Genomic DNA, 16,143 nt, shown 5'->3' with positions numbered 1-16,143 from the left:
TCCATGTCAACACACGCTCTGATCTCTCTACATCACTTCCTTCCCCTCCTTCAGATCCAGACAGCACAGCAGAGACTCCAGCTGGTTCTTCACATTCAGCAGCGCAGACAGACAACATGATCCCTCCTCGTCTCTTCATATTCATCATCACTCTGTTCTGGATTAAAGGTATCATACATTAGTAAATGCGCTTCTTCTTTTAGCTTGACTACACCCTGGAAAAAAAAGCAGGGTGGATTATGTAATTCCACCTTGATAGATGATTCTTGAACAGCTTACTGTGATGGAATCAAAATACTTTTTAAAATGGCTTAATTACAGTATATAGGAGCCTGGAAAGCTTCTTAGCTTCGGGTTGGATTGCTTTGTGGAAAAAATAATATCAAATAACGAATAAGAGAATTAATGATAAGAGTTCCAAGGCTCTACAAAATAAGTTAAAACACCTTTATTTGACATGGCTATAATTATTGTATTAGGCTATCCATAATGAAAAGTTAAAAACTGTCCATAATGAATAACCAAATAGAATTAAGGCTATTTAACCTATTCTGGACTGCCTTGGATCTCGTTTTCCTCATGGCTTTATTCCAGTGTAATAACCTGTGTGGTAATTTATTGAAAGTACACAATGGTAACTTTTCCATACATTAATACACAGACTAATACACTGGAAAAAAGAAAGTGTAAAGTACACTCTTTCTTTCTCTGCAGGAGTTTCACTCAGTAAAGAGAAACAAGTGCTTCAGACTCCCCCTGAACTGCTGTGGAAACTGAATGATGAAGTCAAACTGACCTTCACACATAGCATCACAAACTATGACACTATTCTCTGGTATCAGCGCTCAGCAGGAGACTCTTCCCTAAAGCTGATTGCTTATATGTATTACAAAAGTCCAACTGTTGAGTCACCATTTAAAAGCCACTTCAACGTGAGTGGAGACGGTGAGAAAAAGGCTTTTCTTCACCTCCTGAAACTGAGACATCCTGAAGACAGTGGAGAATATTTTGGTGCAGCAAGTATGCACAGTAATAAAGACAGCTGCTCTCTCATACAAAAACCTCCATAACCATCCAGCAGATATCAGCACAGCAGCATGAAACCACCGACATCATGTGATGCAGGATCAAACCCGCTGACGTCATGTGATGCAGGATCAAACCGCTGACCTCATGTGATGCAGGATCAAACCGCTGACGTCATGTGATGCAGGATCAAACCACTGACACCATGGAAGCCTGAAACAAAATGTATCTTTCCTTATTATACCTGCTGGTTTGTTAGAATGGTTGTTTGTTTTCTTTGGTCTTACAGCACTTTGTAAATTTAGGAGAAGTTGAATAAAAGGTTTAAGATGATTATTATTGTTGTTAGTGACAGGTCTAATAATCCACAGCATTCTTTCCATCATCCAATATACATTCCCTCAGCTGTGTTGTACAGTACTGTAGTATAACCTACTGTATATGTAGCTGTATCAAAACTTTGAACAGCAGAGAGCAGTGATGCCACACTGACAGGAGGATAGCTGTGAGCTCCTCCTTCCTCTCCACAAATATAAAAGAGGACTGTTTGACACGTATGTGTTCAATGCCTTTTTGTGGATTTACTATTCACAAAAAAAGTTGTGCAGAGTTATTATCTCTCTGCTGTTGCTCACAGGACAAGACGCTGTATTTCTGTTTCAGTCCTATAAGACTCAACACTGACTGCAGGAGGAATGTGCTGTTCTACTGAATCATTTGAATCGTGGTCTACTTTTCATTGTGGGTGATATTCAGGCGAGTCATTCATCAGACCAAAACATCAAAACTACAGACAGAACTACAAAAGCTCCCAATGCTAGTAACGCCAGTCGACTCTCTTCTTCATGTATTCTCTTTGGTCTTGTTGTCGCTGCAGAGATTCTGATGTCATTTCCTTTCCCACTTGTGTCAACTGAGGACTCGCTGCATTTTTAATTCAATTCCTTTTCCCTTCCCCAAGTCAAAATGATGCCAGGCCTCGTCACCTTCACTTTCTCTATGTTCTGGGCTGCAGGTACAGTTAATATCTATACTTGTAATCATATTACACACACACAGTGTTTTATCTACATTTATGTCCTTTGTTGCTCTGAAAGGCACTTTTGGTCAGCAGCATTTTAAATAAACCTGGCTTGACTTTATAGAGTGATAAGACATTTCTTTACAGTATATTATGATGTTGGTAAAAGCTCTTGTGTTTTCTGTGTTTCAGGTGTGGGTCAGTCGGTGCTGATCACTCAGTGGCCGAGCTTCATCTCCAGTTTGCCCAGTGGTTCAGCAGAAATGCACTGCTACCAGAATAACACTGACTATTACTATTTGTACTGGTACAGACAGCTGAAAGGAAAAGGGCCTCAATTAATAGTGACTATTATAGCTGGAAGAGAGAGTTTTGAAGCAGAATTTGAATCTGGTTTTAAGGCGGTGAGATCAGAGAAGAAGCACTGGTCTCTATCAATAGCCAGTGTTCAGAATAAAGACGAGGCCGTCTATCTGTGTGCTGCCAGTCTACACAGTAGTGTGGCAACGTTCAAGTCTGTGACAAAATCCTACAGCGGGGGGGGGGGGGTCGTTACTGTTCTGACACCTGACCTACATGGCCTTCCACATCAAATGATGATGGAATGAACTCAACCACACTGTTGAGAAGGTGATATTTTTGTCTTATACTGCACATGTTGTTTTGCTGAACTTAATGGAAGAGAGGAAAAAAGGAAGGAAATAAAGGAAAACAAGAATGAAATCAAAGGGAAACAAACAAAAATGACATTTTTATTTCACTTTCTGGAAATGCTGTTCTCATTAACTTTCCTTAACTTCTGTTGCTTTATGTTTTTTAGTCTGGAAACAGCATCTGTTGTGAAAGTCTCAAGTCTCCTTCACATGCAAAAACAAAACGGATCATGTTAATAATTCTGCAGAAATTGTGAACTATTAAATATCATAAAGAATGCAAACTACAGCAGGTGTATCAAAGATTATATTCATCCAATAGGTGGAGGCACAGCACATGGTATACAGCTTTAATCAAGAGGATGTGGTGATGATCTACCCCTCCCCCCACCCCCCACCACCCCCCACACACACACACACACTCCCTTATTCTCTCACAGCAGCACTACATCACTATATCTGTCTCACAGCAGTACTTGACAATGTCTTCATCCATGTATGCATTTGGTTTTCTCTTGATCTGGTTTCCATGTAAGATCTCCAATTCCGCCATGATTTACTTTGAAATCCGTTCCAAACATTTGTTCATTATGTTAAAACGTAAATACGGTCTCCTCCGTCCGTTCTGCATCAGCAACAATTTAATCTAAATCTGCTCTCTCCACAGGTCAGGTGAGGAGTGTCACGTTTCAGCCGACTCATCCCCAGATAGTGGAGGAAAGCACTGAGGTCAAGATCAGCTGCAGCCATGATGACAGTACCCTTCTTTATATGTTCTGGTACCAGCAAAGAGAGAGCGGGCTGATGAGCTTAATAGGATATAGTGTTAGTAGGAACCCCAACTATGAGAAGCAGTTCACAGATCGATTTGAGATTACACAAGAAGACACAGTGAGAGGAGCTCTGATCATTCACAGAGCAAACCTGTCAGAATCGGCTGTGTATTTCTGTGCTGCCAGCACACAGTGATGTGGTTTAATGCCACTCCCTCACTAAAAACCCTGATCTGTTTTTTTTCTCCTGTAACAAATGACTTGTGCACATATGCATCTTTAAACAGAGGAGGAAAGAGGCAGCGTCTCTCTTCACACAGATTCTCATTGGAGGAAGCTGTTTCTCCTGCAGCAGTACAAACGTGGAGGATGTTTCCAGCTGTGATTGGATTTCTTCTCATCTTGCTTCCATGTAATGTTTCCTCAAGATTACAGTCTAAAATTAAATTAGCTGCAAATATAATATCTTAATTATGTTGTGGGTGTTATACAGTAATTATATGAGTGTTATTGCTCCATGTATCAACCACTGTTTGAATCTTTCTTTTTCCACAGATCAAGCCAACAGTGTGACATTTCAGCAGTCTCAGCCCAAAATAGTCAATGAAACAGCCAGGGTCGAAATTAAATGCACTCATGATGATAACAATCTCAATGTAATGCTCTGGTACCAGCAAAGAGAGAGCGGGCTGATGAGCTTAATAGGATATAACTACATTGGTAGTGACCCCAGCTATGAGAAGGAATTCATAGATGGATTTGAGATTAAAAGAGAAGACACATTGAGAGGAGCTCTGATCATTCTCAATGTGAACTCATCAGACTCGGCTGTGTATTTCTGTGCTGCCAGTACACAGTGATGTGGTTTAATGCCACTCCCTCACTAAAAACCCTGTTCTCTTCTTCTGTTGTTTTCAACTTCTAGATCCTGAGAGACACTCTGGTGGAATCTGAACTATTGCAATTTGAAATATTGCTCAGACATAATAACTGCTTCAGTGCAACTGTGACTGTAAACATAATGCAACAATTCTCTACATTCATTCAAATATATTCAAGTTCGCAAAATTACATACATACAGTATGTATAAATTCAAGTGATGATATATAACTATGGAAGAGCGTAGTGTAATGGGAGGGGAAGTTAAAGCTGCACTAGGCAATATTTTTATGTAAAAATACACTCATCTTATCAGACTAAATCACAGAGTCGGGAAAAAGAAAAAAGGAAAAAAACATTATTTTCTTAACAAGACGGAACAAGATCAGGTGCAGGCAGAGGAAGAAGGAAGGGAAGAGGCGGTGTGATTTAGTCATTTGTCATTTGACTTCTAATGAGTGTCAGCAGTAGAGCGATGTGTGGATGCTGAGCTTGTGAAGCTGATTTCATTACACATTGTGATTATAAAGGAGATATGGTGACAAATTAAACTCCTGTCTGTCTTTAAACTGAACAGGACTTGAGTGAAGTGTTTCCAGGATGCCTCCAGCTTTACACACACTTGGAATTCTACTGCTCTTGCTCACAGGTAAACCTTATTCACTTTTATCATGATTTTTCTCTGAATATTAAATCCTGTTGTGTAACAAGGTTGCATTAATTTCACCAAGACAAATTCCTGCACATTTACTTGATGAAGAAAGTGATTCTAATGCTGATTTAGTGACAATTTGCACTGTTTTCAATTCAAACGCTTTATCTCAATCATCACCTGAATCTACTTTCTTCACAGGAAAAGTGGAAAATGTTTCCTTTCAGCAGTCTTCATCCCAGCTTGTCAAAGAAGGGACTGTGAAGCTCAAGATTAACTGCAGTCATGATGACAGCAGCCTTGCAGCAATGCTCTGGTACCAACACAAACAAAGCAGTCACTCTATGAGCCTCATTGGGTTTGGATATGCTAGTGGCTCCCCCACCTATGAGGGTCAGTTTGAAAAACAATTTGAGATTACAAGAGAAGACACAGTGAGAGGAGCGCTGATCATTCGCAGAGCAAACCTGTCAGACTCGGCTGTGTATTTCTGTGCCGCCAGCACACAGTGATGTGGTTTAATACCACTGCTTCACTAAAAACCCTGATCTGTTTTTTTTCTCCTGTAACAAATGAAAACCTGATATAACAGCTACTGCATTAACACTGATGACAGCTGCTGCTCAGGGTTTTGGTTGTTTGATAGAAAATGAAAGAGCTTATGGAAACTGTGTATTAGGGTTAGATCAATATATCGGTCAGTCAGTGTTGTCCACTGTCGATATGATGGAGGTTCCTCTCTGACCACAGATACATGAAGACAAATTCTTAAAAAAAATGTTTGTAAAAACCTGCATGAAAGTCTATTTGTTTGTACTTTTTATTTGTTCATTTGATTGCATACTTGGAGGGAGAAATGAGTGTTTGTGTCTGAAGATCTGGAGTTCGACTTGGATGTGTCATGATCCTCACAGTCTCAGCTGATAATCAATGCATGAAAACAGAGAAAGTCTTACAACAACAACTTATAACAGCAACTGCTGCAGGGATCATGTGACCTCATGTCTCCTTTGTGCTGAATACAGTGATATGTGGCTTGGCATCATTCAGCTGGAGGAAGGCTTATCACTAACATGCTTGTCACAGTCCTATATCTGTCATTTCTTTTACACTCAGGTGGGTTCGTTCATTCATTCATGGATGGATGTACTAGCTAACCAATGCTTAACTGGTCAAATTCCTTTCACATTTACACATCACCTATTTGTGTGATTTTACAGTTGTGTACATAGAAGTGGGACAGTATGAAACGTTCTCCTCCTACATGTGCTGCAGGTCTCACTGCTGGCCCAGTAGTTCTTCAGTCTGGAGGCCAAACGTCCCTCCCAGGAGTCACAGTGAGCTTGGAGTGCAGCATGGCTGCAGGGTTCGGCATGTCCGGCTACACCATGCTCTGGTACCGACAAACCCTCTATGGGGCGCCGCTGGAGTTCCTCACAAAAGAGTACGAGGAACCTGCGGGTCGTTTCCGCTCGTCTCTCGATACGTCGAACAACAACTTCTCCCTGGAAATCTCTAAGCTGCTCCTGAACGACAGCGGCACCTACTACTGCGCTGCCAGTCACAATGATGCACACAGGCCAGACAGTCATACAAATAGCAGGTGTGTAGGCCGGTCTGTCACACATGGCACACAGGCAGGAAGAATAAGTCCTTAACTGCTACATAAAAAAAGTTTGTGAAACCTCCAATTAATTTTTTTTTTCTTTACACATTTTATTTATTCATTTAATTGTCAAATTGGAGAAAATCATATATATTTCATATCAGCACAAATCATCAGCTATTGGCAGCTTCAGTTAAAAAAGACCAGTATTAGTACATGAGTTCAGAAATCACTTGAGTTAAAAGCCTACTTGGCATAATCCAATGAAATGCATAAACCCAATGATTTTGAGCAAAGAACTTAACCTCCAGCTCCACTGGTAGAAGACTGTGGTTGTACTGGGAAACTCCCAGTTGTGAGTATGTGTCACTATATGAATGTGGGCGGAGCTGAAAAAGAGCATGAGTGTTCACAAAAACTCTTCCCTTGTAAAGGTGGAAAAAGAAATGAAAGGGAGAATCAAATCTAAGTTGACATGTTTTGAATGCAGCAGCCTACAGACTCATACCAGCCACTAGCTGACAGCCTGACAGAAGACAGGAAAGTTAGGAGGAAAATTGTGGATGTTTCAGATTTTATGATCACTGTGAATATGAAGCTCTTCTCAGTTGTAGCACTTCTCTTCCTTGTCAGCAGTAAGAACCGTGAAATTCAGTCGAAAGAAAGATCTCTGTTTTTTACTTTACTGATTTGCTTCTTGATTTCTTTATAGTCAAGTTCTCACTTTTCTTTTTGTCTTCTACTTTCCAGATTTCTCCTGCAGTGTGAAAATTCACCAGCCTCTATTTGTAATCAGCCATGAAGGAGACGCGTCTGTAACTCTGCAGTGTGAACAAGACGATGATCAGTATTCCTACATGTATTGGTATAGACAAAGAAGCCATAAGAAAATACAGCTGGTAACATATTCTCTTGGTAAAGATGCGTGGAACACCGAAGCTCCTTTCAACAAATCCAAGCACACCATGTCCCGGCCTGCGGTGCTTCACTCCTCTCTGAAGATACACGGTGTTGAGGCTGGAGACTCGGCCGTGTATTACTGTGCCTCTGCTGGAGCACAATGGCTCAGACGCCTCAGCAGCTAAACAACAACCACAACACCAACCAGCAGCAGGAAGACGACAGGAGGAGGGAAGAGGGGTGAAGCAGGGCAACGGTTAACATCTGAACTATCCTCCATCTCTGCTTTTAGCTCTCTGGTTTCAACTCTAGGAGAGAGTTGTTCATGTTCAGAAACATCACTTGAGTTCCTTGACCACAGAAATAGCAATGAACTCTTACAATGAGTGATGTTCGATCTGATATGAGCAATTTTCTTTGGAAAAACAGCCACTTGGTGGCACTGAGGAATAGTAATAAACAGAAGAGGACAAATAGCATCAAAATAACATCAAAACCTACTTTGCTAGTTAGCTAGCTTGCTTACTGGAGTAGCCTATGACATGACAGCAAAAAATGTCAATGTGACATTTTACTTTCTTTCTGTTCTCGTCTTCTATTTTCCTTCTTTCATTTTCCTACCTTCAGCTGATAAGTTCTTTGGCACATAGTCTGGTATTCTCTGAAAAAAAGGTTCACACACACATCAAACTTCTTGAAGAGTTTGGATGCACAACAATCCACCAAAAGTGTCTCTAAAATGATTCACATCAACAACTTTATTTTAACACTAGAAAGTCAAGTCACAGCTGTTGAATTTTAGAAATGAAATATCACACCTTTCAAAATGTCTTTCCATGCCCTTAACCTGACCCACTTTCTGTACAAACTAATGTTGTTATATGTTGTTATATTTACACTCTTCAATTGACTTGTTGGCCTTGTTGGTCTTTCTAGTGTTAAAATAGAGGTAGTTAATTTATGTTATTTGTTGACAAACTGATGACACTTTTAGAGACTGGATTCTCTATATTTTGGATATATTGAATGATGGACTTAATCACTTCAGAAATTATTGTTTACTCTTTGGTATGAAAACCCTGTTCTTTTTGCTGTAGGGGGAAATTCCACTGTAAGTGTCAAAGAAATTGGGCAAAAGTCAGTAAAGAGTATGGTGAACATCCACTAATTCACAGAGGAACAAAAACTGCTTCTCAGTCAATTCAGTGATGTTTGTGCAGCAGCAGAAAGCTGATCAGTTTAGATAAGTGCACAGGTGCTAACATGGTAAAGACTGTCTGTCCCATACAGTATTATCACCCTGTATACACCTCTCTGTCACTCTGCTCTTAGTCTTTTCTTGTGCTTGGATACCATAATTATGTGAGCAGTTTGCCCAGATGAAAGTTTATTTCAAAAGGAAAAGTTTAAGAGATTATCATACACTGACCTCTACAGGACACATGTGAGATTACACATAAAAAAAAATCATAATCCTGAGTGCTTTGTGAATGTGAGATTAATATGTCAGTGGTGAGGCAGTCACATTATGAAAGTATAAATAGAGTTGTACAGGAACAAAGTGGACCTCTACCTGCCGACCTACCTCTGCAGGGTAAATGTGACATAACACAACATAATGCCTAATCACAATGCCTAGTATTTGAATATAAAACTAATGCTTCAAATGAAACACAGTAAAATAATTAAGCTTCATAATGCAGTAGTTCCATTAAGCAGCAAATTAAAGGGACATAAAATGTTGCAGTTTAAATATAAGGACATTGGTGTTACTGTCAAAACAGTTAGTAAAAAATAAAGAAATAAATCAAATTTCACAAAAGTAAGGTCTGATGCTTCAAAGGAAAGACAGTAATATGTTGTTATAGTGAAACTTAATGGAATAGTTCCCTACAGAGAATAAAGCAGAACAAAACATAGTTTAGATATAAGCAGGTTGTGGTAGAAACACAAACAAAGTTGAATCTGCTAAAGAAAAGTTTGGTGCAACCTACATGTGATGAAGTTAGAAGAAGATATTTTGTACAAGGACATTACTGCCTAATGCCTTTAGCAACTGATAATGTAATAACTGACAGATGATGTAATAATTTGTCAAAGATTCAATAAAATGCCCCTTTACATGTGTCACAAATGTAATAAAATCTGTTTATGTAAGAATTCCAAGACAATGTAATAACATCACATTATTACATTAACCTGACATTATGACTTCATAAGGGGTGTAGCAAATTGGAAGTGGAATAATAGTATTGTTATTATTATTCCATTCTTCTTATTTTTGTGAGTTATCACATCATTAGTCAATGTTATTACATCACCAGTTAAAAATATGCTACACCTCTTATGATGTCATAATGGCTAGTTAATGTAATAGTGCGATGTTGTGGAATTTATTACATGAATAGTTTTAATTAAATTTTTTACCATGTAGAGGGACATTTTATGCAGTGACCTTTGAATGACTGTTGTTGCTCCAAATGAGAAAAAAATGTATCAATTTTGGAGGGTCGTACACAGAATCAATCACATCTTTCAGTATGTGTTTGTGTCTGTGTCTCATCTGCAGTTCACTGATAACTGGGTGGGATGAAGAGGTGTGACCAGCAGTGATGTCACTTCCTCTCTGCAGCTACAAAAAAACACAAACAAAAAGTTTCCCTTTCCTTCCCTCCTTCTTGCTTCTTTTCTTAGCTGTCACAGAAATAGCAGCAGTCAGGTTGGAGCCCATTCAAACGTCAGTAAGTGCGGCCTGTGCAGCTGCGCTCACACACAGATAGTGAGAGATGGAGGCTGAGATATGGAGAAGCTGGGTGGGGGTGGGAAACAAGAGGGAACCAGAGAGAATTCATGTTTTTGTGTGATGCTTTTTCACCGTGGGGACAGGGGGCCACGGTGATACAATCCTATAGAGCCGCTGTACAAAAACCTCCTCCCATTCACATGCATAGTGTAGAGCGCTGCATGGAGCTTGGGACACTTGGTGCAGAGGAAAACATCAATATTCTGACTCCATGCAGGACGACAGACAACTCTGGGAGTGTAAAATCAACTTTAATGAGAAATTTGGCTGGAATAAAATCTTTTTAAATGCTGAATTCATATCTGCTGCATTTGGATGTTTGATTCACTCATGTTGACAAAAACCCCACAGCTTGGACATGATGAAGCCCATCCTTTATGTTTACAACTTCTTTGTCCTATGGATTATTAGCCTGTGTCTGAGCATGCTACTGAAGGCTGATTGTGGAAAGTTTGGTGACTTTTTGGTAGAGGAGGCAGCCAGTGTGACTCTGGAACTCAGGCCTTCTTTGGAAATGGAACAAAACTGACTGTTTTGGGTAAGTCACAGCTCTCAAAATTTATGTTCATTGAAACAAACTTGAAACAGTTAAAATGTTTTGCTGACAATGAGGAAAGAATCTGTTGTCATGAAAAAGATGAACTATTGAGTTGAACTGAGAACACTGTGACCAACAATCAGCCTGCTTACTTTGGCAATGGAACCAAGCTGACGGTTTTAGGTAAATATTTCAGTTCAATATTTAATTTTGGTAAATGCCACATTGCCTTAGAACCTCAGTATAAAAAGTAGGATTCACAAAAAATGCTACATTTCCTAAGACAATTCTGGTAGAGAATGACAGAGGAGATTCATGCTCAGTGTTTCTGCACTGTGACAATGGTGAAGCATACTTTGGAAATGGAACAAAACTGACTGTTTTGGGTAAGTCACAGCTCTCACAACTTCAGTTTACTGCAACAAACTTGAAATAGTGAAAATGTTTGGCTGATAATGAGGGAAGAATCTGCGTTCATGAAACAGATGAACTATTGAGTTGAACTGAGAACACTGTGACCAACACTGATCCTGCTTACTTTGGCAATGGAACCAAGCTGACGGTTTTAGGTAAATATTTCAGTTCAATATTGAATTTTGGCAAATGCCACAATGCCGTAGAACCTCGGCATAAAAAGAAAGATTTGTACGCAAAATGTTTTAAGATAATTCTAGTAGAGAATGACAGAGGAGATTTATGCTTAGTGTTTCTGCACTGTGACAACAACTACCCAGCATACTTTGGAAATGGAACAAAACTGACTGTTTTAGGTAAGAAAAGGCTTGTGAGGAAATAATCAGTGTAAAAAGCGTTGTTTATTCAAAGTGCAGTGTGTTTGAATTGGAGTGTGAGAAACTTATTTGGATCTTTATAGTTGTAGTTCTGCTCAGTGCTTTTTGATGTTAAGCTTGTGCACTGTGTCAATACGAAGCCTACTTCGGCCAAGGCACAAAATTGACTGTTCTTGGTAAGTAAGACATTCAATTTTCTTCTCATGAATCCACTGGTAAGTGAAGTAAAATACATGTGAGCCTAGCAGGTCAGTTGCTGATGGAAACTATTTTGTCTTGCATCTAACTTGTACAGAGAGACTGTAGTACAGTAGATGTTGGTTTGGGGGTTTAGAAGAAAGTGATCAATGGCCATTTAAAATCAATCAAAAATAAAGGAGAAAAGTAAAAGCAGCAGCTTGAGCTGATTTGAGCACTGATCAGGTTCACTGTGCCGGTGGATATGAGGCTTACTTCGGTGGAGGAACCAGGTTAACTGTCTTAGGTGAGAAATCAAACATAAAGTTCATTAAGATATTGTTCATCATTGCCTTGAAACACAGATTTGAGGATTGATGATCTCATTGACTACAGTAAAGATGCTTCAAGGCTTGACTGACACTTTGCCTCAAATGATGATTCTTGACTGCTTAAAGAAAATAAAAACACTTAAAATATCTTATTAAAATAGCCATAATAACATACTCTATATGGATGTTTAAAAGGTTAACTTCAGTGCAGGTTGACTTGACTCCATTGCAAACTACAGTAGATCACATTGGGAGTGTTTACTCTTCAATGTGAGACAAAGTTAGAAACATTTTTCAAAGTGGAGCCTCAGTAAGAGAAGCAGTAGGAAGAGTTTTTGTTACAGTCCAAACACTCTGTGTTCATACAACGAGGCTTACTTTGGAGCTGGAACTAAACTCACTGTTTTAGGTAAGAAAATCTTCAACAAACAATCTGAGTATGTTTCACAGCTGATTTAGGTGAGAGAAGACAATGGAGAATATTAAGAATCTACTTTTAGACATTTTATTTGATAGTAGTGAACGTAGTATACTGTTTTTAAACTGTGAAAGAAGTTATGTCAGAAGTTAGTTTGTTCCAGTACAAGACTAATAACAAGCGTTGTCTATGTTCTCCAGCAATAAGACATTTGGCTGAACGCCCAGATTATTGCTCTCATAGTAAGTTCTTATCAGCTCTGTAAAGGACTGTGAGTTCCCAGTCAGAGGCTTACTTTGGGAACGGAACAAAGCTTACAGTCTTAGGTAAGGAGAAACAATAGTTTGGTATAAACTCTGTATTCTTCTACAGTGCATGTGTACAGAAGTCCAGTTTCTTAGTAAATCTCTAAAGTAGAGCAAAAAAGTCAGACAGTTTACAGGCTTCAGGGCTTAAAGGGTGAAGAGTTTTTTCTGTAGCCATGTGTCAGTGTGAGCAACTATGAACCTGCTTACTTTGGAAATGGCACCAAACTGACTGTGTTAGGTAAGGAAAGAACATTTTACACATAAATGTTGGCCTTGTGAGTCTGTCTGAACTGAAAATGTAGTTTTGAGAAATTTGATAATAATAATTATTTATAATTTTAAAGTTATTAGTTTAGAGCAATATTTATGGCTGTAGAAAAACTAGTTTTAATGTCTTATTTATTGATTTATGGGGCCACCTTGTGCTGTTCTGTGAATTTGTAGTTAAAAGCAGCTGAGAAAATGTAAAATCCTTCTAATATAGATAAATGTAGAGCATGATTTCCCACTGTGCTTCGGCGAACAGGCTACGTTTGGTCCAGGTACCAGACTCACTGTTATAGGTAAGACATTCAAATAATGATGTGAAATTTGGCATTCAGAAGTTGTCGTTAAAAATATACATGATTGATAACATTGCTTAAGTAAGCAGCCAAAACAGATAGGAAAATGTAATGTTTCCTCCCGTGCATCGGTTTTAAAATCCACATAAAGTTAATGAGTCAATGACAGTGATATCAAATAGTAGAGCAGAATAGGAGGGATAGGAAGTATAGGAGGTGATGTTGTGATTGTACTGTATATTTACAGGTTAGTGGAGAAAATGATCATGGTTCAGTAATACAATAAATTAATTGTTGGTTCAGCTCTTGTAAGGCCATTGCTAGAATGATGTCAGTTTTGTGCATGTGAGTATGTGGTGTGCTCCGGCTCTTATCCTGCTTATTTTGGAGAGGGAACCAGGCTCACAGTTCTTGGTAAGATCACTGCAAAAACTCCATAGAAACCTGAAAATGATCTAAAGAAATGAAATGATAACGTGTAAAATGATAATGTGGTTTGTGGCATTTATGTTTAGTGTTAAAAGGTCTTCCTCTGTCATCCTGTACCCCATTAAGTCTAGCGTTCATTCATGTCTAAATTCTGCTATTAAAAAGTCTAAATGTTTGTAAGAATGAAGGATTGTAGGTTGATCCACTGTAGATCTCCAGGACTTTGACAATGACAATAATTTAATGATTTATGTTGTTTGTCTATGCAGAGCCAAACATTAATGTCACCCCACCAACAGTGAAAATCCTTCAACCTTCGTTAAAGGACTGTAAAGACAAGAAAGACAAGACAGGCAAGAAAAACAAGAGGACCTTAGTGTGTGTGGCCTCTGGTTTCTACCCAGACCATGTGAGTGTGTTGTGGAAGATCGAGGCGGAGAATGTCACTGATGGCGTGGCCACCGACAACGCTGCCTTGAGGGACGGGGAAAAGTACAGCATCACCAGCAGGCTGAGGGTCCCGGCCAGAACGTGGCACACACCCGGCATGAAATTCACCTGCATTGTCAGCTTCTTCGATGGGAATGATACCATCGACCACTCTGATTCAGTTTATGGCACTGAATTAGGTATGAGTTAAAAAGTAGAACCTGCACACTGAAATATGAAATATATTTATTGCATTGTATCCATGATGGATCTCCTTCAGGTCAAATTAAAATTAGAACCACCTGTTCATTTGTTCTTAACTGATTCAGGTATGCCCATCTGAAACTCAGAAAGGACTTGAACTTGATCATTTTGCTATGGGAAAATAATGCAATCACCAATCTAAACCTATCTGCACTTGTCTAATCCATTTTATTCTTCTGTCAGGTCAAGGAGAGGGCATGACAAGAGGTAAATATGCTGTTTGTGGTCGAACATAGATTAAGGCATCAACACTGTTACATTAAAACCCTGTAGATTCCTAGCTAAAAAAATATAGATGCAGTCATGGTAGTGTGCATAAAGATATAAGCATCCATCAAATGTTTTGTTGCACACATAGATTGTCTCTGCAAAGTTGTCTCTGGTTATTTCCTCTTTGAATCATGTCACTCATTTGAACGTTTCAATTTTCTGCAGAGAAATATCTGAAGATCACGCAGACTGCCAAACTGTCCTACGGTGTTTTCATCGCCAAGAGCAGCTTGTATGGAGTCTTCGTCTTGGTTTTGGTGTGGAAGCTTCAGGTTTGTCCAACATGATCTCCAGCATGAACCATGTACCTGTGACTTTGTCTTATGTATATATGTTATATATGAAATTTGTGATTGGGAAAGCAGTAAAAGAGCTCATGACAAAACAGACTACTAAGTGAAGTGAAGTGAAGTGAAGTGAAGTGAAGTGAAGTGAAGTGAAGTGAAGTATTGTATCTGTATTGTTATTTGTAATAAACAGGTTTTACTTTATAATAAATCTCTGAACTTGTTTCCTTCTCTGTCTGCTGCACAGGCTTCATCTGGAAAGCAGAGCAACTGACAGCTGAGCTGCGGCCGCAACAGACGAGCTTCTCTTTGTCTCTGTAAATAAAATCTAAAAGCATAGTACTTCTACATACATTGTATTGTATCTTGCAGCGCATTTAGACTCAATAATATCTCTTTTGAAATGAATATCAATCAATCAATTCTGCATACATAAGAGGAACTGTTCTACCCATATCCTTAATGTTAGCACTATCACTGACTTCTCAAGCAAAGTATTTGAATAGTTTGTTGTTCAGTTTTTATGTAAGCTTTATAATGCTGTCAGTCTGTGTGCAGTTATGAACTTCTTTATGCTTAACTTTCTATTCAATAAAAGTTTTTCAGAAGACCTTGTGAACCACGTGATTTCATTTTTCTTTTAAAGTTTGACCTAAGTGACAAAGATTGCGTTTGCCAGAAATCAGAATGACTTATGGATTATGAGTTTCTCACACTTTCAACAGGTTAGGCCAATTGTAAATATAATTACATCTTTGAAAAGGTTGTTATAGATGATGTGAAAATCACTTTCTTCAAACTGATAATAATTTGGTAGTCTCTCCTATAAATCATTTTCATGGCCTAGTGTGTCTGCACAGGCAGTAAAATGTTATTTACATATCTAAACCAAAAGTGCATGCATTAATCTTTGCATCTTTCATAAACAGTAGTTAGCTTAGTAATATTTACCAATCGGTGCTTCTATTTTTGAGACTGATTACATTACAAATTAAGACAGCATCTCCCTCACCACTCTCACAT

General features: G+C 38.8%; 1 protein-coding gene across 1 annotated transcript; it reads left to right on the top strand.

Moving 5' to 3' along the window:
- The first annotated feature begins 1,977 nt into the window (after nt 1-1,977).
- LOC139652123 (M1-specific T cell receptor beta chain) lies at nt 1,978-15,721 on the top strand. Its single transcript, XM_071529085.1, has 7 exons — nt 1,978-2,041; nt 2,240-2,522; nt 13,061-13,116; nt 14,140-14,499; nt 14,747-14,770; nt 14,999-15,105; nt 15,368-15,721. The coding sequence occupies exons 1-7, from the start codon at nt 1,993-1,995 to the stop codon at nt 15,392-15,394; spliced, it is 906 nt and encodes a 301-aa protein (XP_071385186.1). The 5' UTR covers nt 1,978-1,992; the 3' UTR covers nt 15,395-15,721.
- The last annotated feature ends 422 nt before the right edge of the window (nt 15,722-16,143 follow it).

Source organism: Centroberyx affinis, unplaced genomic scaffold (assembly GCF_046629955.1).
Source record: "Centroberyx affinis isolate AG114_WGS23_722 - 3 ecotype Tasmania unplaced genomic scaffold, CSIRO-AGI_Caff_v1 ptg001765l_1, whole genome shotgun sequence".
NCBI lineage: Eukaryota > Metazoa > Chordata > Actinopteri > Beryciformes > Berycidae > Centroberyx > Centroberyx affinis.
This window is presented reverse-complemented; position numbering and strand designations above follow the sequence as displayed.

Excerpts from the sequence above, each read along its gene's own strand:
- LOC139652123 (XM_071529085.1), top strand. The coding sequence starts at position 1,993 with ATGATGCCAGGCCTCGTCACCTTCACTTTCTCTATGTTCTGGGCTGCA. Across the intron at positions 2,042-2,239 it reads CTCTATGTTCTGGGCTGCAG|GTGTGGGTCAGTCGGTGCTG; the intron begins GTACAGTTAATA and ends TCTGTGTTTCAG. Across the intron at positions 14,500-14,746 it reads AGTTTATGGCACTGAATTAG|GTCAAGGAGAGGGCATGACA; the intron begins GTATGAGTTAAA and ends TTCTTCTGTCAG.